The sequence below is a fragment of the Hippocampus zosterae genome, chromosome 18, assembly GCF_025434085.1.
Source record: "Hippocampus zosterae strain Florida chromosome 18, ASM2543408v3, whole genome shotgun sequence".
In the NCBI taxonomy this organism is placed as follows: Eukaryota; Metazoa; Chordata; class Actinopteri; order Syngnathiformes; family Syngnathidae; genus Hippocampus; species Hippocampus zosterae.
In genome coordinates, this window is record NC_067468.1 from 7,941,521 (window position 1) to 7,968,469 (window position 26,949).

General features: G+C 41.7%; 1 protein-coding gene across 1 annotated transcript in view; it reads left to right on the forward strand.

Annotated features, from left to right (window-relative positions):
- Positions 1–18,605, forward strand: part of mmp17a (matrix metallopeptidase 17a) — a 39,998-nt gene extending 21,393 nt beyond the window's left edge. Inside the window, exons 5-10 of the mRNA XM_052051277.1 lie at positions 9,227–9,403; positions 9,760–9,862; positions 11,075–11,157; positions 13,078–13,230; positions 14,972–15,229; positions 16,485–18,605. Of these exons, the coding sequence (XP_051907237.1) occupies positions 9,227–9,403; positions 9,760–9,862; positions 11,075–11,157; positions 13,078–13,230; positions 14,972–15,229; positions 16,485–16,810 (1,100 nt within the window). The 3' untranslated portion in view covers positions 16,811–18,605. The remainder of the gene's footprint in view (positions 1–9,226; positions 9,404–9,759; positions 9,863–11,074; positions 11,158–13,077; positions 13,231–14,971; positions 15,230–16,484) is intronic.
- The last annotated feature ends 8,344 nt before the right edge of the window (positions 18,606–26,949 follow it).

Below are 26,949 nucleotides of genomic sequence, written 5' to 3' on the forward strand. Positions count from 1 at the left end.
CTAATTGGTGTTGGAGTACTCCACCAAACCTGCGCGGTAAAAGCTAGTGGAAGAGTCTGACGTTAGCCAAAAGCTAAAGCTAACAACTAGCCCCAGATGCCACTCGCCTTAATTACTATCACTAGTGAGGAACAAAGGCAGTGACACAAAGTGAAACTTCATCAGCAGATTATTATGTGTTTGATGTGTAATTACTATATGTGATACAAATGCGCGCTTACTGAAATCACTTGAGCATACACACTAGATAAAAGCGCAAGCTTTCAAAGAAAGATGACGACACTCATTTGAATAACTCATTATGCATTTCCACTGAACTCTCGTGGAAATATGTGTAGCTGTCTTCCATAACTGATCATCAACTGTATTCATGTTAATCACATCTTGATTGATTCATCGATTTACAGAAAGACAAATGTTGATGGCCATTTCAAATGTTTTGACGACCGTTGCCATGGACGACAAGCAAATGCCACATGTTAGCACGCTGTCTATACTTACAGCATCGATGCTTTTATATTTAGAACCGGATTATATTTCCCTTGACACAAGTTGATTGTGTGGTTCTGTTCTGAGCATTTATCTTGATTGATCAAGCCAAACTTGTTTCATCCAACACTGCTCGTTTGGAGGAGTGATGACAAAGATGCAAAAGCTTCCCGAAATGGGAGCCTGCCTATTTGTGGTCTGATCTGGAAAGCGCAATATGCTCTTTAAATGTTTGGAGCTTAGAATGTTCTCTTGTCCCTCCGTCATTCGCACTACTTTTGGAATCTGCTATCCCCCTGATGAATTTGTGGCATTTTTCCTGATGTCAAGCACAGAGGCAAAATTTCAGCAGCTTTGGAAAAATATTGTTAGTGGCAGGGAGGAAGTGTTTTCCTTTAATTTTTTTTTAAATAATAGATAACGCCTCACCTGTCACTTGCAGTGTTCCTCATTTTCCTGTCATGAGCCTTTATGTAAAAGAAGAAAAATGAAGGTGCACTATGAGACCACTCATCCAGATGAAATGAGGCGATGGAGTGATCTGTAATCGTTGCCCTGACTGAACTTGTCATGTGGCAACGTCTCGGCGCGGTCACACAAATGACAGCTATACCCTTTTCTTTCCTTTCCTTCCTTTCCCTTTTCTTTCCTTTCCTCTGAATTTGCTATTTTTAGTGTCCTGTTTAGTGAACTTCACTCTGACCTTCAACGTTGGCACCGTCCTCCTTATTGCTCCTGATAAATGATGGAAGGAGAGGCGACGGAAACAAGAACGCTGAGGAAAGTCTGAGAGCAGGATGTCAAAATTTCCTTCTTGAACTCAACAGTGCGCATTTTAAGAAAACAAAAATTTGACTCTTTGTTCTTTCTTGAGTAGAAGTAACACCACAACAAATTCCAACGGTCCTTTTGGCTTGTTTTTCGGCTTGTTTGTCGGTTTTCAGGGCAGATTTGTTAGACACGTGGAAGGTAGGCTTTATGCTGACTTCAGGGTATTTTCAATGATTCTGTAGGCTTTTAAATCACACCGGATTGTTCTGCGCAAAATTATCTTGATTTATCAAGCACAACATGTTTCATCCAAGATTGCCTGCTGCGGGAGAGCTGCTGATTTGTAATGAGGACATGATGCTAGGCGCCTTCTAAACGCAACGCAGCCTGCCAATTCCCGGTCAGTGCTGGAAAACACGACATGTTGTCTTGACGCTTGGAGCTCGGCACCGTTTTATATGATTCCAAAGCATTTATGCTGGACAGCCTCGCAGGGCGATGGGAATTTTGCTGTGTTTCGTATGACTGGGTCGTTATGAACATGACAAACAGAACATGTTCAAAAATGTTTCAAAGGTTTGCCTGTTTGTACTCTCACATTGGATCCACTCTCGGCCACTGGATGTGTGAAGCAAACACTTTTTCCAAACAAACCATCTGGCGTATGATGCCGCAAGGGCTGGGCCGGTGTACAAAAAGACGGAGAGTTGCTAACCCAATGATGGAGGTTGCTCATTAGAGGGGGACAAAACATCTTGGAGACTGACATCAAATGGTTTTGAGTCAAACATCAAATTTAGGAAGCTAGCCTGGCCAACGCTAGTCCTTGAACTCTTGATTGTCACTATTATACCAATCGAAGCTGTCGGAAGTCGCAGCACCGGCTGCACCTGGACGTTTCGTATCCGGCTTTGAAGACATATTGACGGAACTAAGAACCTTACGCTTGCAAGATTAACACTCCTCCCCACTCTGCATAATGTGCGATGATGGTGAATCGTATTTTTCATGCACTTTGTATTTGCGGTATATCTAATTTTGAAGGTACGTTTAACGTTACCATAGCGACCACAGAGTGTTGCGGCCAGATAGGACTTTCCTTGTGTCGTGATTCATGTTTATTATTGTTTAAAAAAAATACCACAGTTTTCATGCAGGTCATATCAAATTAATTTGTTGTATTTATCCGCCACACTTAACTTATTCGGTACCAGCCAATTCTGGACCAAGTCTGAAAAGACGTTTAAACACGTCTTTGGGAGTGAATGAGTTAAATGCCTGTCCCTGAAAATATTGTCTGACATTAAACCGGTTTGTGGGGCAAAAAAGGTTGGGGACCGCTGCTCTAAGGTGTCATTTTGAGCAAATGATCCTTTTTCACGGCGCAAAAACTAGATAAGCTGCCATCAAACAAGATGTGAACCGCATACATGATAAATCAAAGATGTGTTTCGTAGGTCATTAGCCTGTAGTTAGCGCGCCGCCATAAAGCAGGTAAGGAAGTTTGCTTCCTTGACAATTGAATCAGATGAATCGTTTTGCCTCTGTCGTCGCCCACGTTTGATCGTGACCACAGAACCTGCGGTCGAGCTAAATTTGATCAATGGTCAGGTGCCAATGTGAAAGCATCATGAGACAGCTTCGTAACTCGTCTCACAACGCCCCATGCGTCCTTATCAGTCATTTCATTTGGCACTGAGAGTGAATTGATCCCGCGCCAGCTGCACCAAAGTCAGCTATGTAAACAACCACACTGCCAATGACTCCTGGGCAGGATTTTACTGAGTGGTTCATCCCTCTTTTGTCACATTTCTCATGCGACACTTTGTATGCTGGAAACAATTCAGCAAGTGATCCTTCTCCAAGATCAAACTCAGGCTGAAACCATCAGAATGTTGTACGGCTGTGTCTCTGCTGAGAGACATTTGATGCGGAAAACAGTCCTTGAAAGGTGGAGCTACGCTGTCAAAGCACGTGTGTGTGATGAATCCGACTGTACCCAAGGTTGGTGGAGTGCAATGATACAAAGAGCACTCATTATTTCCTCGTTTCTTATTTCTGTCCTGCACTTACTGTATATTCTGGGTTAATGCGGATTCCCACCATGGATGGCTTCATGTCTGACCAGTTCAGTGTGTGGGCGCATCCTCGCCAGCTGCACAAATGGGGGAGGGGCGGAGTAATGAGTGCAATGAAGTGAAGAGTCCAGGGGTCATCGGTGTCCATGACTGTATTCAATTGTTGTCCGACCACTTTGATTTCACTACCACCTCCTGCAAATGAGTCAACTTCAGCATGGTCGAAGAAGAAAAGAAAAGATCCGAAGATGATCTTAGTCAAAGTGCCCCAGTTGCAGCTTTTTCCTCATTCAATTGTGATGGAATTGTTATCGGTGTGGCATTTGGCTCCGGTCCACCGAGTCCATAGAGGTCCCTTTTATCAGGAGTCATTTGAGAAAACAAGGTCCTATTGATTTTTCAATAAAATCTGACACAAAATGGCACAAGAGGCAGCTAAGGGCAGATTGGTCGCCTGTGGACGTTTTTCAAGGCTTTATCGCATCTAAAAGACCGTAGTTGATGTTTGAGCAAGTTAAAAATGAAGGTCAGAACCGTATTTTTCTCTCCCCGTACTATTAAAAAGGCACATTTGTTTTGAATCATTCCCCCACAAATGACAGTTGTTATTTCATGTAAATTTCCGCACACACCGGAACATTGGAATGGTTGCTTCGTCTGTGACTGTTTTCTTGTTAAAGGAACTGAATTGAACGTGAAATGAAAACACAGCGGGCCACAAACCTCCCAAAATGCAGCGCAGCATCTGCGTTGTATCGTGGCATTAAATAGTGATTATAGGCAAAAAAAAAACCAAAACAAAAACAAAGATGCCTGAAGTAGCTCGGTAGCACAAAAGTAATTTTGCCATATCGGTAAACTGAGTCGATGGAAAAATGAGGCTTCACGGTGTAGGGGAAACTCACTTTTCGTATGTCCTCCTTGTCCCGCGAGGATACGTCCCTGGACCAATTCTGTTTTCATTGTCAATGCACCCACTGGGTCCGCTGTTCAGCCCCTTTCATGCTCTGACGATGACACAGAGAACTGTTATCCCTGCCAAACCCAGTAACTCAAATTGATCTCCCTTCTTGAATGTTTAGCTAACAATTAGTGGAGGACTCAACATTTTCTTTATATTCACCCGCACAAAACCAACATTATTTTGATTGAAACCTTTTTCATTGCTGCTACTCCGCATCAAGATCGAGCCAGATGTCACACATTACTGCTGTTCTCGCGTCCTCTATTGGCTTCTTGGGAATTGAGAATAAAATAAAGAAATCGGGGGTGCCTCACTGGCAACCCGTAAATCTTCCCGCTCTTGTCTCGGAAGATCCTGTGGATTGCTTAGGAAACACGACCTGATCTCACACTTAACTCGATTTTGGAGCTGCTGGTTCCTTTTGTTCCTTCCTCCCGTTTTCTTTTATTTTATTCTGGTTCATTTCTGTGTGCCATGTTTACTGCCTTTGTCAACATGCTCGTGTGTTGTCATTTGAATTAAACCTTACTCGCCAGCAAAAAAAAGTAAAACTACAGAATGTGCGCGGCGTTACGAAAAGAAGTGCGTACTTGAACTGAGATGACACTGCGATGTTTGACAATTTTAAGTGCCGTGGGCTCAAAAGTTGATGTTATTCTCATCAGCCTTTAACTATTTAGTGAGAGTCAGTGGAGGTAGGAAATAAAATTCAAGTGGCCTTCACTTTGTGCACGCGCGTGTGGGTGTGCTTGCGTATGAATCATCGAGCTGCGCAAGTGGTTCCCGCTTTTAAGCCTAACCCCCCCGCTGTGTTGGAGCCCCCTCAAGGGTGAAATTTGCATCCGAGTGCATCAGACCTTTCAATCTAAAAAGCAAACACACATCTACGCATGGGTTACGCACTAGTTGGGAGGGGTGGGGGGCCCACATCCTGAAGTCAGCGTATTGTTTGACTTCAGAAGGTGCCATTTTCACCACACTTGGGCTATAGCTGGAAATATAGAAACTTAATAAAAACTTCAGTCATTCAAGCACTGTATCATTTGGACACATTACATGACATTCTAAAACTGTGCGAAAGACTGTTCCACTTTGAAGGCCCCTTCAAAAGTTGGCTTCTTTCGTTTTTGTTTTTTTAAATTAAGGGAATACACTGCTGCTTAACTCCTTATTTGCCTGCCGCTGCTCATTCGCAGAAATATTTCAATATGGTGATACAAGTGGCCGTTATGACGGTGAATTTTGTGAAAATAAAAATGTTGAATCACCTCCACATATGACATAAAGTATACAGTACACAACACATTAATGGATTTAAAATCAAAAGTCAAGAATAATGCTTTGTCTAAACATTGTTTACGTTAATGTAATAAGGGGTTTGGTAATAAGAAAATGATTGCAATATCATATGTTATTATGGATTACATGTGATAATTAGAAATTTTGGTTCAGACTTTGGCAAGGATCATGGAACTTCACATGCTTGATTTGCTTTCATGGGGCACATAAAATGATGTGGCGGACCAGATCTGGTCCCCGGCCCTTGACTTAGTCACCTGTGGTATAGAGAAAAAAACTGTTCAACCTCACATGCCCACCAGTGGACAATATCCACATCCTGAGGTTTGGACCCAGGACCTCTGGACTACCCTGACACAAGCGATAACATGTTAGCGATGCTAACATGTAGCCACCTCGGAAAGCAGACATTAAGGACAATTAACTTTTTGAGGTCTTTTGGCTACATTCAGCGCAGCGGCTCTGTCCTCGAAATGTTGCAACCGCTCAATTGGGGCGTAGCTAATGACTTCAAGTCCCACGCATATTGCAGTCGCATATTCGCTTGCGATCCCACAACGCCCTCCTCCACCGTCACCAGACGTGTTTATCACGGTGTCTGCGGATCCGTCCAGACAACAGATGCGAAACTCAGCTGTGCCGCCGCCGAGCTATCTGAGCCGTAAATTGTTCAACTTTCACAAAAGGCAAGCCGGTGTCTTGAAAAACCTGTTAGGTCATCTGAATGTTAGCGCCTCAGCTCTCTAATCATCTCGAGAGAAATGGACCTTATCGGATAAAATCCAACGCTGAGTAATTGCCTTTGCTAATTCCCTTCCACCCGCTCCCAGTACATTGTTCTCAGCGGGACATTAAATCTTTGGTCCGCTAAGACCAACTCCTAATGTGTGTGATGATGCTGAATAGTGGAATATTAAGCAACGCATTCACTGGACCAATTCACTACTGCTGCTGTATCGGACTCCCATTAAGTCCGACGAGTAACATCACATAAGATGAGATCCAAGACGTGGTCTTTTTGCTCGGATGGCCAACCCGTGAAGCAAACTGCCGTCGACTGCTAATTATCTCGAGTGAAATAAAGGTCTCATTAATAAATAAGCAGATGAATTGTTCTACTCCGGTGTACCTGCATAGAAACTAAAAAAGAAAACTGAGCGGTCATTTCAGTGTGTTATTTATGACTCATCTTCCAACGTCTTTTCACTGGAATCCCGTTGCGATGAGACCATTGATCCAAAGTGGTAACAATGTCGTAATTGTGCCAGCGTCGGGGACAACACTTGGTTTATTTTTTAATTTATTGCATTCATCCTTTTTTTCCCCCCGTAGAAAGTCATCTCATGTTTTGATGATTCTATACAAGGCTTAGAGAGTTCTGGCGTCGTTTCTGCACAATAAAAGCATTCGGGCTGATGTAAGAGCTGCTTAATGACTCACTCGTGAATCTTGTCAGCGCAAAGCTTTTGACTGCTAAATATGAAAGAACTTTGATTGCCTGAAGAACTTTTCAAAGCTCACTCTGTTGTTACGTGCCAAATTCTCTCGGCTTCCACGCTGTCCGCCGGTATGCGCTCCATTCGTTGAGCCTCACATGGGTCCAAAACACGAAGCCCGGTACACGATGAGTTCAAAGCCCTTGTTCTCTCTCAATCCCTTCTTTTGTTCCCTTTTCCTGTCTGCTCCCGTAGATTACAGGTGCTATTTGTCTTGCCATGGGTCCCAAGTGGGAACCGGAAGGATGAAAGTGTGTCCCCTTGTAGTGCCAAACGAAGGTTACAGTCTTCAGGGGCGAGAGGTTAGCTTTGCTTAGCTTGAAATGCAAGTGATCCGCATTTCTGACGAACTTGAGTCGTGTATAATGTGGAATTTGCGAGGCTTTTTCTTTTTAATGGTCGGAAGCCGCTCCCGAGGTGTCTCCCTGCTCTCTGGTTCTGACTGGCAACCCTGAGAGTCAGGCAGGCTTAGCGAAGTTATCTCTCTTCTGCACACTGTGCAGTGTTAGAATCCTCCTCATTGTACCTGCCATGCCTCTTCATTTATTCAGTAAGCAGATGAACGTCCATGACATTTAACACCTGAACTGGGTTTGAAACACGTCAATCTAGGCCACCATCCACAGGAAAAGGTCACATTGTCGGTAACATTCGCACCCAAACTAAGGATATGCCGAAGCGCTTAGTATGGTTCATTTCAGTCGAATGTGAGATGCATTATTTTGGTGTGCCCAAAGTTAAGATGTCCAAAAATATCCGACTTGTACCTGTATTTTATTTGGAATACCACAGTTTTACAGTACAGTAGTTTGCTGGTTTGTTTGAGAAGCGATTGTACGAATGGAATTGGAATTGGAATATTTTTCTTCTCATCTTTACATGTCCTGTAAATTGACTGGCAGCAAGCCCATGGCATAATTAAGCATGAGCTAATTGTGACAGTATGATAACCATGAGAAAAAAAATTCAGTCTTAAAATTACAGCTCGAAAATGTCATCTTAGGAAATATTTGCGTAAATAAAAACAGCCGTGCCAGAGCCTATCCCAGCTGTCTTCGGGCAGTAGGCGGCACCCTGAACTGGTTGCCAGCCAATCGCAGGGCCTTATTTATTTTGTTTAGATGGAAAAGAATACATTTCGGAATTAACATATTTTTCGCACTATAGAGCGCCTCAGAGTATAAGGCGCACCTTCAATGAATGGCCGATTTTAAAGCTGTTTTCATATATAGGGCGCACCGAGCGCATAGAATAGAAGCTACAACAGTGGCTTTCGGTATTCATCAACTAGATGGGGAATATTATACAATACAATAGAGCTTTATTTATATAGACCCCTATCTGCCGTTTTGTTATGCATCCACTAGATGGAGCCAGGTAAAATGGAATACAATACAATACAATACAATACAGCTTTATTTATATAGAGCTTTCACAACCGCTGCAGCTGGAACAAAGCGCTTTACAGAACATTTCAAATACAACGTCCAAGAAATCAGAATATTGATCCAGATCTCATTCACTCCCAAAGACGTTTTGAAACGTCTTTTCAGACTTTGTCTAGGAATTGGCTGGTACTGAATGAGGTATGTAAGGCATGTCGGATTATTAGGCGCAATGTCGGCTTTTGAGAAAATTAAATATTTTTAGGTGCCCTTTATATTGCCAAAAATATGGTAGATGGATATTCTACTTGGAGCAGATGCGTGCACATTTTCAGCATGGCGTCTCTGATCCACTGGTGAAAGGAGACTTTGATCCTCTCTTCTTTCATCTAGTACTGCTTGAAACAACAAAGAGTATGCAGAAAAGGGGTTAAGATTGCCTGACTGTCTGTTTTATGTGTTGTGTTGTATTATTTTGTTATTATAACTTCAAGACGGCGCCGCGAGAGTGGCTGCCTTTACAGCAGCTCCTATACTTTTTCTTCTTCTACTTTGTTCCTTTCATAACTTTGCTGCTGTAAATTGGGAATTTCCATTGTGAGAAGAATAAAGGTTTTCTTATTCTTATTCTTAAAAAAGTATTTGATTTGATCTTTGATGCTCTGAACATGAGATTTTAATCAGGGTTCAAGTCTTTTCCAGTGATTCCAATCATCAGTCACCCATCCGCTCTGCTTTCCTCAGACTCTCACGGGATGGACCTATTTGCGGTCGCCGTCCACGAGTTTGGTCACGCCATTGGCCTTGTCCACACCTCGGCCATGGAGTCCATCATGAGACCGTACTACCAGGGTCCTGTCGGAGACCCTCTGAAGTACAACTTACCTTATGAGGACAAGGTCCGCGTCTGGCAACTCTACGGTATGATGGACGATGCTCGCTTTCATCATGAATGTTTTAGTCCACAGTCTTCACTAGGCCACGGGTGTTACGTTGTCTTGCTCCTCGTCTCGAATAAAATTCCTCACCGTGAGCAACAACCACGTCAAGAAGTCAATAGAGGAGCGCTTGTTTTCCTCCATTCTTATCCTTTGTCGGCGTGTGACCGACTGCGTTCAATGCAGTGTGGTTTACTGCATTTTTCGCACCCGTGTCGGGTCTGAGCACTGGGGGAAAAAAGCCACGTTAGGCAATCTTTCGCTTTACGGAGTTCTTTCTATTGAATAGAACATTCCAGCTGCACAAAGATTAACTCGGACTCATTCACCTTAACCCAGGTGTCCGTGATTCAGTTTCACACACAAATCAGCCAAGCAACCCTTCCCAAACGGCCGAGCCTCCTGTCCTGATGGACGTTCCAGAAAACAAATCCATTCTACAGTAAGTACAACTTTTTTTTTATTTGTTCCCGATTTTAATCTTTGAAGGGAATTGGGGGGCAAAAAACATGGTGTCTCAGCCTACACTCGAGAATATTCACCTCGCAAGCAGTTTAGATTAGATCACATCCCATTAGGATAATGACTTTTGATGTAGTCTGCGATGTCACAGTTTACTGTAAGTTGATTTCGACTTTCGACAAATTTGCCGAGCGGCAGAATCACGCCTGATGAAGCCAATCATACAACTTCACAAACATTGCACTCATAATGGGCTGCTCACGAGGCGAAAAAGTTCGACTTCATTAAAGGGGAATTCACATTTTTATGGCTTTCTGTACTCGGGTTTCCTTTAATTTTTATTTATTTTTTTGCCACCACTCATGCTGAGAAACAGATGTAATGAAGCCATGCAGGAATACTCAACATGGCCTGCAAAATCAGGGTTTGCATCCGAATGCGAATAATGATATACGGAGAGTGCACTGATAAACGCGCTTGGGATCCAGCTTACTTAAGAGATTCCCCCAAAGAAAGTGGAACTTCTTTCCGACTGTATCTTCTTTATTATTAAGGATAATTGGGCTTAAGTTGATCCGTTTATGAATCGCATACACGCCTGAGTCCTAACGTGTGAGTAGGGCACCGCCCGAGTGCAACCGCATGCAATCATGTCAAACTTGTGGGGCCCTTGGATAGATCCGTCAATGGCAATTTCGAGACATGTCATATTCAAAGAATGTGAAAGGTTCCACTCTAGTTCTTTTGGTGTTTCGGATAAATTTCCGTTCATCGAGTCTGGATCCACGAGGGCGGTCTAAGTCATCAAGATGGATTAGTTCCGACAAGCGTGCCGATAGCTACGTTAATCGAGAGCTGACCGCAGATCCTGATTCGTTCGTCGAGGGCCTTTTATTTTCGGCCTTGACAATCGCTGTCGAGGACGTGAGCCACGTCATAAACCCTCTGGTGAAATTCCCCTCGTCAGCCTGATGGCGACCACTCGTTCTCTTAGGTCTGATCGGTCTCCTTCATGCACAATTTGAATAAATCAGGATGGAGAATGAGATCTTGAAAGGGATGAGATGATTCGACCGGAGAAAGGAGCATACGTGTTAAACCTCTGAAAGAGCTGATAAACGTCCACTTTTAGCTCTTGTTTTTTCCCCCTATTTATAACAGTCTCTCTGTTCTTTCCTCTCATCTATCTCAGACTGGCGCGAGATGCCCCAGACAGATGCACCAGCTACTTTGATGCAGTGGCCCAGATTCGAGGGGAGGCCTTTTTTTTCAAAGGTAGCCAAGCACAAAAAAAGACAGAAATGACGGCTGCAGAAGCCGCACCGGGCGGGGCAAATAAATGAGCAGAATGAGCTTAAAAGATGTGGGAGATGGGGTTAAAAAAAGGGGGGGGGGGTTGAGGGAGAGCGCCGGGCGAAAATGGCTGAGATAGCTTTTGGATTGGATGCCCAACTGAGATGCGCTCTGAAGCGTCAGGCTTTCATGTTGGCCCTCTTGAGTGGGCGCAGCCTCCTGCTGACAACAGCAACAGGGAACAACTTTTGTCTCCTCACAAGCACGATGTTTACTTGAGTTGGCATTTCAGCAAACCTTCAAACTGATCCCTGTTACAAATGCGCTGCTACCTTTTAAATTCGAGTGTTTTCGTTCCAGTTCGTTAAAACGGTTCATCTTTAAACAGTCCATGAAAATCGTTTTAAAAACAAAAATGCACGTCTTCATTTTCCACTATCGCCTGCTGTAATTTGAAATCAAAAGCGTCGAGGACAAACGGCTTAAACTTGTGACCCGTTGGGTGTGTTCCAGAGCCAAAAAGGATGCTAGCTTTTCTCATATTGTCGTCTTCCGAAAATAATTGCTAAAGACACTTCTTTTGGGCGGCCCGGTGGTCCAGTGGTGAGCACGTCGACCTCACGGTGCAGAGGTGATGGGTTCCTGTGTGGAGTTTGCATGTTGTCCCTGGGCCTGCATGGGTTTTCTCCGGGTACTTCGGTTTCCTCCCATATTCCATAAACATGAATGGCAGGCTGATTGAACACTCTAAATTGTCCCGAGGTGTGAGTGTGAGCGTGGATGGCTGTTCATCTCTGTATGCCCTCGATTGACTGGCAACCGCTTCAGGGATAGGCTACAGCACCCTCACCCCCACACACACCCTTGTGAGGATAAAGCGGATCGGAAAATGGATGGATGGAAGTCACTTACTGATTGAGAAATCTATGAACAAAATTGTATCATGTTAAAGTTTCGGTTAATTTGGGCATGTCTGGACATGCTTTGTTTATTTTTGCGTCATTTGTCTCCTGCTGATCCTGGCCAGTGCCACCTATGCTAAAATTCCGGATAGCCTCGTTTCCCATGATACCCCTGACATTAAATTGTAATGAAATATTCAGTTTTTTTTCATCACCAACTTATGATGAATAAAATGCTTGAGTGAGATATTTCAAATCTATTGTCTTCATTGAGAAGGTGATTCACTCGTCCCATGAGTAATAAGGTTTGGGGAAGGCGGGGAATAAAACGATTGAGTGTTATTCTTCCTTAAGGAAATCTAGTGAAATACCCATTCTTAATATAATTCTTACTGTTTAATTTTTTCAGTCCCATAATTATTAAAGATTGAAGAGGGAAGAGGAAAGAGAGTTCTTAGTGTGGACGTGTGAAAAAATTGAGTTGAAATGCTGACTTTGAGATACTGCAACACCGAAAACGAATCACTCTGGGTATAAGACTGTAGAGCAGTCAAACTCATTTTTGTTACGGGCCACATTTTAGTTACCGTTATGGCTGAAACCAAATTTGAAAAGTCCAATAATAACAGTTTATTCAACTCTTGTTTAAGTTTCTGTAATGAAGGGGTTGGTAACAAGAAAATGTTGCAATTTGTCTCTTATTTATTACATACGAGAATTTTAAGTTTTGGTCAAGATTTTAGCAAGCATCATGGAAAGTGACATGTTTGATTTGCTTTCGCAGGCCACATAAAATGATGTGGCGGGCCAGATCTGGCTCCCCGGCTTTGAGTTTGACACCTGTGCTGTAGAGACATCCCATAATCAGGCCTTTGTTGAATTTGACTAGAAGAGAGGAAAAAAATGTTCAAATTCGGCCAGATTAGACATTCGACATTTGTTCATGTTGATTGTTGGGGAATTAACGAAGCTTCTATTTTTTTGTTTGTTTTCCTTGTAGGAAAATACTTTTGGCGGCTCACTAGAGAGAAGCACCTGGTTTCTTTGCGTCCCGCTCAGATCCACTGGTTCTGGAGGGGCCTGCCCGCTAGTCTGGACAGCGTGGACGCCGTCTATGAGAGACCGGGCGACCATAAAATCGTCTTTTTTAAAGGTGCACTTGCCAAACTCTTCAACACCTCCTTTGAGTGCCAGTAAAATATCAATACTTCACATCGTCACACTCCCGTACAAGAATCAATTCTCGTTTTTGTGACAATTACTGTAATTATGTTATAGCTGAGTAAAATGAATCAATGCTACCAGCTAGCTTGCTGAAATCTCTGTGAGGGAAGACACAAAGTGCACAGATCTGACTTACTCACGGGAAAATGCACATTTCTAGACAGCGAGTTTCAAGTGTGTTGTAACTTCTGTCTTAGCTGGCATCAAATTGTACATTGTCGTTTGCCCATGTCTTCCGGGAGCTCTAAAGAAAAATGCTCGCTAGCACTGCTGAAACACTCAAACAGAAACTACTTCATAAAAGTTTGTTACTCAAGTATTTTTTGGGGGGGGGGGTTGTTTATGGACCTCTTTTGGTGTGAAACGTTGGAAAAGCCTCTCTTGGTTTGACTGAAAGCTAGTTGGATCCGTAAAACTTGCCAAGCTAACAGTGAACACCTGCTAATCGCGTGGGAAAGGAATCGAGCCCAACCGCAACTTCTGAATTTCCACAAATTATATTTGCTCCCCTTAAAAGCGAATATCAATTGCTTCTATTCACAATTACCGGTACAATAAATAACAACCATAAATGTACCACTAACTAAAGCACTCCAATGGCATTTTTGAAAGTTTATAGATAGCTTACTCAAAATTGTTGCTACCTCCTTAACAATGCACTCCATTAAACCATTTACAGCTCAGCACGCGTAAATATGAATGTGCAGTACCAAGCACGTACATGCTAACAATTCTGATGACGATTTTGACTGGCGCTACACTGATCAGTTGACTGCACAACTAAGCGCACGAGTTAACATCGGTTGTGCCAGTACTCTGGGATGGTTTAACTAGCTACAAGTGACCCAAAAAATGGTTAGCATTTCAGCAGTGACAACATCAACTGCAGGTCGGTAAATAGGTTTAGCGATGGGTCACTGAGCTGTTTTTATGGTTTCCAATGTTTTAGATGCTGTGTTTAGTCCTACTTTGGTGAAATTAGCATGGGCAAAAGTAGCCGCAGCCAATATGGCCACTGCCATTTTATGTATCTACTCCTTCTGCCTTTCGTCAAGGAAAGTTTAGTTCAGCGGACAACTAGGTTTTTAGGTTACTTTTTTTTTGTGTCAACTAAATCGGCAAAACAATGAAAAAATAACAGACAGACGTATAGGCAGAAATTTGCCAGAAATATTACTAAAAATACAGTAATCCCTCGTTTATCGCAGTTAATGGGGACCAAAACCACCAGCGATAAACGAAAATCCGCGAAGTAGCGTCCAATTAACATAAACAAGTTTAAAAAAAACGTTTTTTTTAAAGTCCACAAATGTTCCGCGAGAAGCTGCAAAACAACAGCGAGTCACATAGAGCAACATATACAGTACTGTACTCCATGTATATTAAATCTAATATAAATAAATAGATCTATATATATATATATATATATATATATATATACGTATATATTTCTATTATTTTTTTTTATATGTTTGAAAAAATCTGCGATGCACTGAGGGAGGGATGTAATTGACATTAGGCGATAGACAAGTTTTGCTACAATAAGCGGAGGAGAGGTTCCGGTCGGGGTACACCCTATTTTATCTCATGTTTCCTATTAGCTTAAAGTATTTGCTCAGTGCTAGTGAAAGAATAAAGATTTGTTTCATTCTCTTTGCTTGCCCGTTCAGGACTCAAGTACTGGGTGTTTAAAGACAACGTCATGGAGGAGGGCTTCCCGCGTCCAATCAGTGACTTCGGCCTACCTTTGGAAGGCGTGGACGCGGCCTTTGTGTGGCTCCACAACGAGAAGACTTATTTCTTCAAAGACAGCCGCTACTGGCGCTACGACGACCACCTGAGACGGATGGATCTGGGCTACCCGAAGGACAGCACGCTGTGGAAGGGGCTGCCCCCTCATCTGGATGACGCCATGAGGTGGTCTGATGGTCGGTAGTCCACCATGTGAATTTTAAGAATGCTAACTGTGAATGTGCAAGTGTTCACTGTCTTTGTAACACTGATTTTTATTATTTTAAACACATTTATGCAATTGTAATATTAGCTTGTATGTTTGTTTTCATTCTATTTTCATTCTTTTCTTTTGCAAAGGCCAATTTTTTGATACAAGTATACCAAATGGTGTGGCTGCTGAGTGCATTCGCAGTATGTGATGCGATTGCCACAAAGCAACTTGGGTTACTTCGACAACTAAAAAGATAGCTCACTTACTTCTTACATAAAAGCATGTAGTTTAACTTTTTTTACGCATTTACATGGGCTATATTAAATCGGTTTTTGGGGGGGGGGGAGCGGGGGGGTCATCTCGAAGAACATAAATATGAACTCCAGAAATGAATGAAATTTGTCTTTCTCGATCCAATATTTGCTGAACCATCTAAAATGAATTAAATGCTTCTCAACGCGAGTGAGCGTCTTCATTTCAAATGACACGTGGCCGAATAGACATTTGAAATGAAACCTTCACGTTTGCTCTGAGGAAAAAAAAAACCCTCAAACCCTTGTGAAACTTAAAACATTGACGTTCAGCTAGACCAGTGATCCATTTTCGAGTCAAACAAAGATGTCACGTCGCATCTTGTATGGTGACAGCACCTGCAGCAGCAGCACAAATGCTTTTCACTTCGCGGTCACCGACTTGGATGTTTTCACTATACTCTAGCAAATTAGTAGTCTTTGTCTAGTTAGAAACTTTAGGGAATAAACCTATTGGGCTCACTCGTCCCTGAATAGCAATGGCAAACTATCTATCTATCTATCCATCCATCTATCCATCCATCCATCCATCCATCTATCTATCTATATATATATCTATATATACCCCCTGTGTATATTTCGTAATCTGCCCATGTCGCACACGAATCCAGCCGTATCTGTAACATAAGGCGCACCGCAGGCTGGAGTAATGAGAACGAAAATGTAAACAGTTTGAACGCCGGATCAGTGATTCATGAAATTAAGCCCTTGATGATATGTGTACTGTTTTTGTTGCGAACGCTTTAATGAGAGCAACAGACGACTCAGCATATCTGGCATGCAATTTTTTTTGTCGTCTTTTCATTCTGTTGCGCAAGTAACAGAAACACGATTAAGTTCACCTCAACGTATCCCTCCCTCCGCCCTCAGTTAACGTTTGAGTGAAAAAAACCTCCCTCTCGCATCTACTCCTCTCTCCCCATGCAGGTTCATCTTACTTCTTCAAGGGGAAGGAGTACTGGCGCGTGCCGAACAGCGACATGGAGGTGGAGGCGGACTACCCACGCCTCATCGCCAAGGACTGGCTTCTGTGCACAGACATGCAGTCGGACTCGCCGGGCGCGGAGGCCAAGAGCACCGAGAGCCGGGTCAACGTACACCCTCGCCCGGATCACGCCGAGAACGGCTACGAGGTCTGCTCATGTACGTCGGACGGCGCCCCGCCTTTCGGAGCCCGGCCCTCCCCGTCACCCTTGTGGCTGCTGTCGCCTCTTTGGACCCTCTCGCTGGCCCTCTGCCCTCTAACGCTATGATGCCAAATAAGACCAAATCAGACTTTGGTTGTTATTTATTGCTCAATCCTGAGAGCAACTTCTTGACATTTGGGGCATTTGAATGAAGAAGCACTACGATCACTCTAGCTTCATATATTTGCTCCCCAACATAAAATGTTCTTTTATTGCATCCAGGAAGGAAGGAAAGATATGAGAACTTTCTTGGATGTATTGAGACTGAGCTTCAACAGTGACTTATATTCAAATGAGTTTTAAAATCCTTTTAACGAATGTGTTGTTTTAATTTAAAGTACATATGAAGTACTGTATAGCGATGGCGTTTAGTAGTCACCGTTGAGTTGTCATGGAATTTCAAGAGCTAAGAACAACACCGGTTGGTGTTGCCTTTCGTGTTACCTGTGTCAACAATTTTGTGATTTATTATTTTTTTTAAATGTTCATATGAAAAGACAATAACTGATTAGCAGAACACGAAAATGTTCATCACATTTTTACATACAGTGGAACACTTTAAGATTGAGCACAGTTCAACTGATTTTTAGTTGGGACTGCAATCCGTTTTAGAATGCTTGTAGCAGAGTTCCAAAAATGTTCACTCCCTCGACTGGTCACCAGGCAATCACACATTTCTGACAAGATTTCATTTATTTTTTTAATGTGTGTTAATATAGTAATCATCACTTTTAATCATAAAAGTTAAAAACCAAACACTTCACCTTAAAAACTCATTCACTCCCAAAGACGTTTTTAAACGTCTTTTCAGACTTGGTCTAGAATTGCCTGGTACTGAATGAATGAGTTTTAAAGGAGGAGATTGCCATCAAAAGAAAACCACACTTATTGTCATATTTGCTTAAAAAGTCGTTATGACTTGACAGTAATGCATGATAAAGAGAATCTTTTGCCTCTAATTTGTTGAACAACAAACCACTACACCTTAGGAAAAACAACCAATCAGACGACGGATGATTCACGGATGATCGGAAAATTGCAAACCCCTTTAACTTGATGTGTACGGTGACGCTAGTCTCTGACTGCTTTGAGTTTTATGCGGCTTCTGCTGTAACTTCTCACCATGTGAACCTTGTCGCGGCCCCTTCCTTCTTGTAGGAAGGAGCCGAAGATAAAACCAGTTGAAGCGAATCCTTCCACTCTTGAAGTCCCGTGCATTAAATTCAAATCCGATGACATTTAAATATTCCACTGTGGACTTGAATTTCATGTGACAGTGTCGATATGCTAATTTCGATGCATTGACACCCACCCCCCAAAAAAACAACCTATTAGTTGAATGAGGATTATTATTTCCATCTAAAAAAAATAACACAGTGAGCCAGTGTGAAATCAAATCATGCAATGCTGAATGAATGGACGCTCTGTGTCAACAAGAGCAAAGGATTGTTTTTCTATTGCATGTCGTATGAGTGCGAGAACTCAATCCACAGTAGCAATGTGTGCCAGAACATCTGCCTTCTGCTTTTTGCAGCCAGCCATCAACTTCCTAATGGTGACGAAGGGAAAAGCGCTGTCGCTAACGGATCCCTTGCTAAAAGCCCCTCAACTTCTCTCCTGTTTGGTATTTCCAGCCGTTGATCATTTTCACATCTGCTTCAGCTTTTTGAGTTTTTTTTTGGGGGGGGGGGTGATTATTCCCATCCGCCGAGGTGACAGCACTGCCCCTGTAAAGTTCTATATCTCTATTAGACTGATATACAATATCAGTAATATTAAAAAAATCAAGTGTATATTTTAAGTTGCATTTTGTAATGTAAGATATTTTTGTAAAAAAAAAAGTAAAATGTACGTGATCGACTTGGGTCGACTGAGACGATTTTTTTTTTCTTCATCAAGGCACATGAGCGATGGTGTGGCATCTTGTGGACGCCAAATGGTGGGAGAGGTGTTGGTGGTGGAAGGGGGGCATGGGGTTGTACTTCTCTGTCACAGTCTGTGCTGTGTGTCTTCATCTTGCATGCAGATCTTGTCAATCAGCGCGCGCGCACACACACACACACACACACAAAAGAAGCTTTTGTAGCAGACTTGCTGGCAGAGGATCACACGCAAGTGCATCAAAGTGTTTCTTAAGGGAAACAAATCAGAGGCTGTCACTGTCACACATCTGAGTTCAGATGCTCTTGTTTCTAACAAAGTTATAGTTATATACAGTATATATATTTTTTTCTGTGATATCACGCACACTGAAGGTTTCAAGTTTTGGTTTTGCTTTTGAGGTGTAATTTTCCCGAAAGAATTTACACGCAAACTAAAGCGAAGCAGAGACAAATGATGGACTCATAGCGATGAAAAATGAGACCAAGATAAACAGGGGGAAGCAAACATTTGAGGAAAATGACAAGTCAAGGAAATTAAATGTTTTTTTTTTTCAGGAGAGACAACTGACGGATGAGGAAGTAATTAATAAACTCGAAGTTTACTCTTTTTTTTAAATTTATTTATTTACTACTCAGCCATTGTAATGCATTGTTGGTGGACCCGTTAACTGCTCGTTGCCATTCTTACCGAGTTATTCGGTGAAATGCCTCGGCGCTGGAAACATTAACGGAAACAATATTTCAGTGGCCAAAAGAAAATAACTTATTCATGGGTTTACGGCAAGGTGACTGACTTGTGCTCGATATACGTAAAAGGTGGACTTTTTTTCTTCAAATCAAATGACACCAAAATCATTCACATGCGAGCATGTCATCATCATCATCGTTGGCAGAGCTGCTGTGGGCCGAGCGAAACCAATTAATCAGCTTGATAAGAAATAGACAGCAAACACGGAGCATCAAATTGGAAAAAGGATATTGGCCATGTCAAATATGTCAAATGTTCATCCTTTTGGCCAAACGAATGATCCTGCCGTCGATACCGAGACTCGTGATGTGTTTGTTGTGTCATAAACAAAATCGGAATTACAGGAACGCTGTGTTCAGCATAAAGATGAAGTGGTACAGCCAGACTCTTATTACAGGCAGACATTTTAAGCGACTATCTGTTCAAAGTGTGCACATTTTACAAATCAATGTACAGTCATTTGCAATGGTGAGAGAAGCACGACCGTACATTATGCATGTGCGAATTCAGATCCACGTGTTTTTCTTCCTTTTTCTCAGTGTGTGAGCTTCAACGTAAAATGTGAGATCTCCACGAAACCAAACGCAAGTGAGCCTTGTTTTTTTTCCCTACAATTATACAATCACGAGTCGCATGCAGCGAAACTCGTTTCATGTTTTTCGATTGTCTTAATTTCTACACGTCATAAAGAAACATTAATACTGAATGTGAATTGAACACGTGGAGAAGAAAACATCGTGTGTATTTCGTGTCTTTTGTCCCCATCTAGTGGACGTTTAGCAAATTCTTTTGCACATCGTGTCAAAGAAAGATGGCCATATGACCGACCAGTTATGGATTACTCGAGTGTGGAGGCCATGTGATAAACATTGGTCTTTCATATTCATCTGCGATTTGGAAGTCCAGAGGCTCTCGTCCTGGAGAGATTGCGAGTGTAGAAAATAAATAAAAATTAGTGGACAAAACTTAAGAAGATTACAAAGAGAATTCCTGCACGTATTAATGGGAAGACCGACAACCTTGTGGTTGAGCGGTTGTGTGTGAAGTACATTTTGCACAGGGAAAGAATGGCTAGTTCCAAAGGATCCCACGCTGGGGTGAGAGGATGTACCGGCTGGTCAATTTTTTGGGGGGGCATGTGAGGGGGGGGGTCGTTTCATTTCGGCCTAAAAATGCCTTTCTATACATGGTCGTTTTTTTCAGCCAAAAATGCCTTACTATACATGGTTGGGGTTTTTTCGGCTAAAAACGCCTTACTATACATGGACGTTTTTTCCGGCCAAAAACGGCTTACATGGACGTTTTTTTTTTCGAGCTAAAAACACCTTGCTATACATAGTTGTTTTTTTTCGGCCAAAAACGCCTTACTATACATGGATGTTTTTTTCGGCCATAAAACGCCTTACTATACATGGTTGTTTTTTTTCGGGCTAAAAACACCTTACTATATATGGACGTTTTTTCCAGCTAAAACACCTTACTATACATAGTCATTTTTTTCGGCTAAAAATGCCTTACTATACATGGACGTTTTTTCCAGCTAAAAACGCCTTACTATACATGGTCGTTTTTTTCCGCCAAAAACGCCTGACAATACATGGACGTTTTTTTTTCGGCAAAAAATGCCTTACTATACATGGTTGGTTTTTTCAGCTAAAAACGCCTTACTATACATGGACGTTTTTTTTCGGCTAAAAACACCTTACTATACATGGTTGGTTTTTTCAGCTAAAAATGCCTTACTATACATGGACGTTTTTTTCGGCCATAAAACGCCTTACTATACATGGTTGTTTTTTTTTCGGGCTAAAAACACCTTACTATATATGGACGTTTTTTTCCAGCTAAAACACCTTACTATACATAGTCATTTTTTTCGGCTAAAAATGCCTTACTATACATGGACGTTTTTTCCAGCTAAAAACGCCTTACTATACATGGTCGTTTTTTTCCGCCAAAAACGCCTGACGATACATGGACGTTTTTTTTTCGGCAAAAAACGCCTTACTATACATGGTTGGTTTTTTCCGCTAAAAACGCCTTACTATACATGGACGTTTTTTTCCGGCTAAAAACACCTTACTATACATTGTTGGTTTTTTCAGCTAAAAATGCCTTACTATACATGGACGTTTTTTTTCGGGCTAAAAACACCTTACTATACATGGTTGGGTTTTTTCGGCCAAAAACGCCTTACTATACATGGTCGTTTTTTTCGGCAAAAAAACACCTTTCTATAGACGGTCGTTTTTTTCAGCTAAAAACGCATTACTATACATGGATGTATTTGTCGGGCAAAAAACGCCTTACTATACATGGTCGTTTTTTTCGGCTAAAAATGCCTTACAATACATGGATGTTTTTTTCGGGCTAAAAACACCTTACTGTACATGGTCGTTTTTGTCAGTTAAAACGCCTTACTATACATGGTCATTTTTTTGGCAAAAAACACCTCACTATACATGGTTGTTTTTTTCAGCTAAAAACGCCTTACTATACATGGACGTTTTTTCCAGCTAAAAACGCCTTACATTACATGGATGTTTTTTTCGGGCTAAAAACACCTTACTGTACATGGTCGTTTTTTTTCGGCCAAAAACGCCTGACGATACATGGACGTTTTTTTTCGGCAAAAAACGCCTTACTATACATGGTCGGTTTTTTCGGCAAAAACACCTGACTATACATGAGCGTTTTTTTTTGGCAAAAAATGCCTTACTATACACGGTCGTTTTTTTCGGCTAAAAATGCCTGACTATACATGGACGTTTTTTCCAGCTAAAAACGCCTTACTATATACATGGTTGTTTTTTTCCGGCTAAAAACGCCTTACTATACATGGACGTTTTTTTCGGGCTAAAAACGCCTGACTATACATGGACGTTATTTTTTTCGTCAAAAAACGCCTTACTGACCATGGTCGTTTTTTTCGTCAAAAAACGCCTGACTATACATGGTCGTTTTTTTCAGCTAAAAACGCTTTACTATCCATGTTTTTGGGGGGCTAAAAACGCCTTACTATACATGGACATTTTTTTCAGCTACAAACGACTTACTATACATGGTCGGTTTTTTCGGCAAAAAACGCCTTACTATACCTGGTTGGTTTTTTTCGGCAAAAAAAGCCTTACTATACATGGTCTTTTTTTCGGCAAAAAACGCCTTACTATACCTGGTTGTTTTTTTCGGCAAAAAACGCCTTACTATACCTGGTGGTGTTTTTTCGGCAAAAAAAAGCCTTACTATACATGGTCGTTTTTTTTCAGCAAAAAAAAACGCCTTACTATACATGGTCGTTTTTTTTGGCCAAAAAACGCCTTACTATACATGGTCTTTTTTTCGGCAAAAAACGCCTTACTATACATGGTCGTTTTTTTCGGCAAAAAAACGCCTTACTATACCTGGTTGTTGTTTTTTTGCAAAAAAAAGCCTTACTGTACATGGTTGATTTTTTTCAGCAAAAAAAGCCTTACTATACATGGTCGTTTTTTTCGGCAAAAAACGCCTTACTATACCTGGTTGGTTTTTTTTTTGCAAAAAAAAGCCTTACTATACATGGTCGTTTTTTTCAGAAAAAAAAACGCCTTACTATACATGGTCATTTTTTTCGGCCAAAAAACGCCTTACTATACATGGTCTTTTTTTTCGTCAAAAAACGCCTTACTATACCTGGTTGTTTTTTTTCGGCAAAAAAAAGCCTTACTTATACATGGTTGTTTTTTTCGGCAAAAAACGCCTTACTATACCTGGTTGTTTTTTTTCGGCAAAAAAAATCCTTACTATACATGGTCGTTTTTTTTTAGCAAAAAAAACGCCTTACTATACATGGTCGTTTTTTTCGGCCAAAAAACGCCTTACTACATATACATGGTCTTTTTTTTTCTGCAAAAAACGCCTTACTACACCTGGTCTTTTTTTTCGGCAAAAAACGCCTTACTATACCTGGTTGTTTTTTTTCGGCAAAAAAAGCCTTACTATACATGGTCGGTTTTTTCAGCAAAAAACGCCTTACTATACCCGGTTGGGTTTTTTCGGCAAAAAAAAGCCTTACTATACATGGTTGTTTTTTTTCGGCTAAAAACGCCTTACTATACCTGGTTGTTTTTTTTCGGCAAAAAATGCCTTACTATACATGGTCGTTTTTTTCGGCAAAAAACGCCTTACTGTGCATAGTCGCGTTTTTTTTCGGCCCAAAAATGCCTTAGTATACATGGTTGGGTTTTTTTCGGCTAAAAACGCCTTACTATACATGGTCGTTTTTTTTCCGGCTAAAAACGGCTTACTATACATGGTCGTTTTTTTCAGCTAAAAACGCCTTACTATACATGGATGTTTTTTGGGGGCTAAAAACACCTTACTATACATGGACGTTTTTTTCAGCTACAAACGCCTTACTATACATGGTCGTTTTTTTTTGGCTAGAAACGGCTTACTATACATGGACGTTTTTTCCAGCTAAAAACGCCTTACTATACATGGATGTTTTTTGGGGGCCAAAAACGCCTTACTATACATGGTCGTTTTTTTTGGTCAAGTGTTTGGTCCAGCTAAAAACACCTTACTATATATACATAGTCATAGTGACATGGTAAGGGGTTTTTTTCGGCTAAAAACGCCTTACTGTACAAGGTCGTTTTTTTTTCAGCTAAATATGCCTTATTATACATGGTCGTTTTTTTTTTCGGCAAAAAATTCCTTACTATACATGGTTGTTTTTTCGGCAAAAAAATGCCTGACAATACATCGTTGTTTTGTTCCGCTAGAAACGCCTTACTAAAATATATTTATATATAGTAAGCTGAACTTAGCTGGAGCCTATCCCACATGAGTTCAACAGGCAGGGTACACCCTGAACTGGTTGCCAGCTAACTGCAGGGCACACATTGAACAGAAAAAAAACAATTACATTCCACAGTGGCACTCATACATCTCCTGTACATAAATACAAATTCTTCTCAGATGACTAAACTACTCCATGAATACAGAATTGGTTGTTTCAAAATTCCTAGGAGTTTTCATTGATAGGTGGCCCAATACTTTTGTACAGATCGTGAATTTATGCTCTCAAGAAAAACGCCATGTTTTTTTGGGGGGGGGGGGCATTCAGGGGTGGGGCACAATCAAAAGCCATTGACTTCAGCGGTGACATCAAGCATCATGAAATCTTCCTTGGGAAGATGCTGAAGTGTCAAAGCAGAATGTGATCATTAGCTTTTACACGGAGCTGCAGTTGAAGTCGCCCCCGGGCGCGAACATTCTGGATTCCACCTTCACATGTTTGGTTGGTTAAAGCAGAGGTGCAATGTTTCAACATGCCTGCAATCCTTCCTGAGCACTCATAAAATATTGAATCCTTTCAATCAACTGTTGGGAAAAAAAACTCAAAACGTTTCAAACCATGGAAACGTTTCCAATGAGGTCTTTGTGCTTATTGTCTGACTGACATACTCTTTCGTGTGAATGAGGTGCCAAGTGCTCCGTCCAGGAGCACCCTTTCTCGTCCCAGGCTTTTGAGTAGTTACAATGAGGGAGGGGCGGGGGTTGGGGATTTTGTGAGTGAAGATAAAAATCATGATCATCGCTTTTATTGCCATCCACATACATCATCATTGCGAACACTGCACATGAAATTTCATTTCAGGTAGCATTCGGACAGACGTGAGGCCACCAGTATTCGACAGCGTTGGCTTTGCGGTTTTTCTAAACACAATCATTCTTAGGCTGGCCTTGCCACTTCATGCGGGAGCTATAAAAATAATAATTGTATCTACCATTCGATAAGAAGGTGCCGTCTTGTCCCATTCTGATATGCCTGTTACTGTTCAAACACAAAGTGAATGCCAATGGCATACAGTTATCGGTTGTGTAACATGTAACGACATGTTGCTAAATGTCACAGGAACACGACGTGCGGCATGATGAGCTGCATTTAAAATACTAGCAGCTGACATATTCTCGCAGCGTCTGTAAGATGAATAAGTGTCAGACAGATTGAGCACTGGCAGTCTGGCAGTTTCTCACGGCAGAAGGCACAAGCATCTGGACCGTAAATATTTTACATCACATGTATCTGGGACATTTAGGAACCTCCCGGCAGAACAATAGCCAAGTGACATCTATCTTCAGCAAAAGGTTTTAACAAACAGTGAAAGGTGCATTAGCTCATATCTCATCCTGTGGAGTCCATTATCTCTTTTCTACAGCGGTGTCTTTCATTTTGGAGGGTGGGGGGGGGTTGGGCTAGCTAACCCAGCTAGCTAACCCTGAGGCCCACTGGCAACCAAGTTAGTGACCCCAGAGCTCAAAGAATAGGAGCTAAAACAAGCTGAGAGAATGAGTTAAATGTTAAGACCATTCTACGTACTGTAAAAAAGAAACAATTATCTCAAAGCTTCAGTGGAAACAAAATAACGGTCATCCAGTCAAAATAGTCCTTTCAAAGCCTGTTTGTTCCAGAATTGGCCGCAATTCATCACAGCGCCAGTAAACGTGCTGTGGTGCCATCAACAGACATGTTTCCACCTTGAGCCGCTTTCCTTGTCATAGATACAGTCTATACACCTACAGTCGACTAGAGTGGCGGCCATGTTAGCAGGGGCAACTGGAACATAAGAGGTTAAGGAAAGCATGGACGCTAGCTTAGCATTGCTATAAGGGGCATGTGACAGCTACCTATTCATATCCGCAGCTGTTTTTTTACTCAGGCACAAATCATGTACGTGTTTCTCAAACATTCCATTTTTGTTGCGGTACTTGTTTTATCATCAAATCGTAACACAGGTGACAAGAGAAAGCGTGAACATCGAAGCTCATGAACACAACCAGACACACGCCCGTTATCTTTCACCCAAGCAGCAACAAGGTAAGTTTGGATAAACTAAAAACGGGTTCAAGCTTTTCTTTCACATTTATTTGCAATAAATTTGTCCTGTATTGGGCTTTTTTTAAAGCTATGAATGTTTGCCCTGTAATGGGTGTTTTTAGGCCAGGAAAAGTGGACAATCAGCTCAACTTACGTTCACACCTATTGACAATTCATTGTTCAGTGAACCAAACAGGGATGTTTTTGGAATGTGGGCGTGAGCTGCAGCACAAAGAAAACCCACAAAAGCACTGAAACCATGCTAGCGTGTTCGGATATAGCGTCATAATTGATGACAAACTAGCTAAATGAGAGGGATGGGAAAAGGGTGCAGTGCTTAATGGCTTGCATCGACTGCACTGTACTCACTCACAAAGTACCCCGAGGAGAGGTCAGATTTGCTTGAATCAAAGTGGGGTCACGTGACCGCAGAAACAACCAATCACTGAATGGCGCTATATCGATTTGATGGCACATTAGAGCTTCTGTCCCCTTTCTTTGAGATTGATCTCAAAGAACAGGTGTCAGTCAGCAGTGAACAATCAACAAGATATAATTCCTGACTGAATGTTATTCCAGTTGCTTTACCCTGAAACTTTGAGACACAGGACCCAGTTCAAACCTAAATTGTGCATTGTACAATCAGATATTAGTTGGGTGACAATGTTCGGACCACGCAAATTGTTTTCAACACAATAGTCCAGGAATAGCT